Source organism: Microchirus variegatus, assembly GCF_963457635.1.
Source record: "Microchirus variegatus genome assembly, chromosome: 19".
NCBI lineage: Eukaryota > Metazoa > Chordata > Actinopteri > Pleuronectiformes > Soleidae > Microchirus > Microchirus variegatus.
The window spans coordinates 4,012,465-4,015,437 of NC_139820.1; the positions used below are offsets into that span (position 1 = coordinate 4,012,465).

At 42.9% G+C, this 2,973-nt stretch overlaps 1 protein-coding gene across 1 annotated transcript; it reads right to left on the reverse strand.

Moving 5' to 3' along the window:
* Positions 1–225: 225 nt before the first annotated feature.
* On the reverse strand, positions 226–1,599 carry lgals2b (lectin, galactoside-binding, soluble, 2b; the record flags this gene model as incomplete). The annotated part of the gene is made up of 3 exons (XM_083906422.1): positions 226–372; positions 1,260–1,431; positions 1,538–1,599. 3 exons carry the CDS (start codon positions 1,597–1,599, stop codon positions 226–228), a joined length of 381 nt encoding a protein of 126 aa, XP_083762548.1.
* Positions 1,600–2,973: the final 1,374 nt, after the last annotated feature.

Consider the following 2,973-nt stretch of genomic DNA (forward strand, 5'->3'; position numbering starts at 1 on the left):
ATTTATTCATAAACCCAGTCGCCCATTGAGATGTCAAAAACAGGCAGAGTTTAAATGGACGAGCTGTGGCTCCCTCTTCAGGCAGTACGTTGCTACAGCAGGTTCCCGTTGATGTGAAACTTCATCATTGTTTCCATGAATCAATCGATCGATCGGGCCTTCGTGGCCTCAGTGACGTGAAAATAACCGATTTCGGAGCTTTTTCGAGAGTCGAGTTTTCGACGTCTACTTGATCTTGAGGCCGACGAGCCTGGCGTCGCCGCTGATGTCGAAGTACTTGTACTTGACGTCTCCCAGGCGATTGGGGAAGTTGATCATGGAGCCGTCGGGGAGCTTGACGTAAAACTGCTCATTGTTGAAGTTGATGTAAAACTAAAAAAAAAAAACAGAGAAAGGGGGAAAATAATAATGATGTTCCAGTGTCAGACGGTTAATTTTGAATTATTGCCCAATAAAACAACACACACACACACACCAGAGAGACACATCAAGGTAAGACTTTTCTTATCTATTTCTGAGGTCGTTAACTTTTACGAGCCTCCGTCACGATTGTAGACTTTAGCTCGGTGTCGACTTAGCACAGACGCACCGAGGGACCCGGTTATTAACCTCCCTGTGGACGCAGACGTTATGAATTATGAGCTCGAGCCAAAATGACATCTAAAATGCTTTGCCAATGGTCTGTTAAAAAATAACAAAAAACAATATTCGTTCAGCTTTAATCGCACCCAGAGGCAGCTTTAAGGCTTCTGTTGTGTAAAGCGCGATAGACCCCGAAGAACGCAAGTTCACCCTTTAAAATCACAGCTTTCGAGCGTAAGATTGCGCTTCTTTAGTTAATTCGTTGGCAATTTTGTTGCCAAATAAACTAATTTCAATTCAGGGGCCTGTGGTTAATGTGAAAGCATATAATTAAAGTTTATATTGACAACCCTAACCCTGCGTCAATATATTTCTGTATATCATTGCTCATGTTCACTTGTCATTATATTTTTTCTTGGAAAAAATGCACGTTTATTATTTACTATCTTTACCGTCTTTGCTGCCGTAACAGTGTCAATCTTATCTCATGGAACGTTGAATTATGAGGATATGGCTCCGAAGTAGAACTTTTGAAAAATTTTATTATGGGTCATAAATAAAAAAAAAAAGGATGGTTGGGCAGTGGGGGGGGGGGGGGGGGGGGTGTAATCTATATGTTCCCTTACTGCACCTTACATCCTTGAACTTTGAGCTCTTCCACGTCACCATCGTCATACCTTGCACTCCTCCCCGCGCTGGAAGGGGAACCTGCCCTCGCGGAGCTCGTCGCCCCAGCATCCCCCCGACAGGGTGTTGAAGACGATGGTCTCGGAGTCGCCGCCGTAGTCGAAGCGGGGGTTGAAGTGCATGGCGAGGTTGTCCGAGTCGTGGCCGATGTTGATGGAGAAGCTGGCGGTCGAAGAGGGAAGGGAACAATGAGGTCAAGAGAGTTGGAGCTATGTTGACTTCCGTCGGGCCACGTGCCAAACCCCCCCGCGACGCAAAAAAAACTCACCGGGTGCAGTCGTCGCTGGGTTTGATGCGGATCTTGAACTCCTGGCCCTCCTTGAACGTCATGTCGTGGACTTTCTGTGAAACGACAACTTTATATGGGTAGGCAAAAGGTGGAAGCGCAACACCGCGCTAGTAAAGCGAGAGCGTGGAGCAGCAGATTGGACGGGGATCGTTTCCCTACGCTGTGGCTTCGTTTTGACACTCGTTTTTGGTTCAATTCCAATGTTTGCATTGAAATAAAGAGGAAGAGGGTTGTTTTTTTTGGCTGGTTGTACAGTTTTATCGTCCCCTGTCGATGATCAACCAGAGCGGATCATTACATTCGCGGCTGTAAAAGTGGTAGAAACAGGAAGGTGGTGTTTGTTCATGTGTCATCTGGTTATCGCGAGGGGGAACAGTAAAACCATAAAGGGACGCACGCCCACGCAGCCAGCGTTATAATATAGATGGGTTAGAGGCCGGGTTGTATATTCTATATTCTATATTCTATACCTGGACCACACCCTCAGCCTATATCATCCATCCATGTCTACGTTTCCCAGTCGTGTCTTATCCGCCCGCTATCTCACTATCAATATGTTCTAGTTTATCATTAACTAAAACAGGGCAAAGTGTTGGAGAATAATTACGTTATGTTAAACTTTATACATCTGAGTCACGTTGACTTTTTAGATGCCAAAAATAGGCCTTAAATGCGAACACGCCTTAATACACTTTATATATAGTTACTTATTTCAACTTTACTAATGTCCAAACTGTGAATGTTAATATGTAAATTAGTTTAAGAACACTTGGAATACGAGTTACTAGAATAGCTATGATGTGAATTTTAAAGGATTAAAGTCATCATAGGGTTACAGCAAAAAACATCAAAGTTACCCAAACATCTTTCAATTCAAATAAGACGATCTTGTTATTATTTAATACAGATTTGTCCATGCATGCAAAAAAAGCGCCCCATAAATTAAGGTTTTCACGCCACTCACCATCTTTGCTGCCTTCAGTGGGTTGTGTTGCCAGTGACAAAGCTCTGCAGGAAGGTAAGTGCTTTATATATAACCCGTGATAACACAGGGAGGAGTGGAGCGACCAATAGGAAACGGGGGGAAAAAAAAATACTTTTCCGCATGTAATGATATTTGCTCCTAGAATGAATCTGTACTGTGGGGGGGGGGGGGGGTCGTTATTTATGCTACAGAATAATGGCGCCACCTTTAGATGGAAAAAAAATCCCCTTAATTAAATTAAAAATAAGATAGAATTCACAGTCATTAGTCCATTATTTTGCATTTATTTCACAAACACTGGTGGAACTGCACACACTGGTGACCCATTCCTTGCATTTATATATACATAGATGCATAAAAAAACGGAAACAGGAAAAAAATTACTCAGAAAACCAGAAAAAAAATTACCCAGAAAAACAGAAAAAAAATA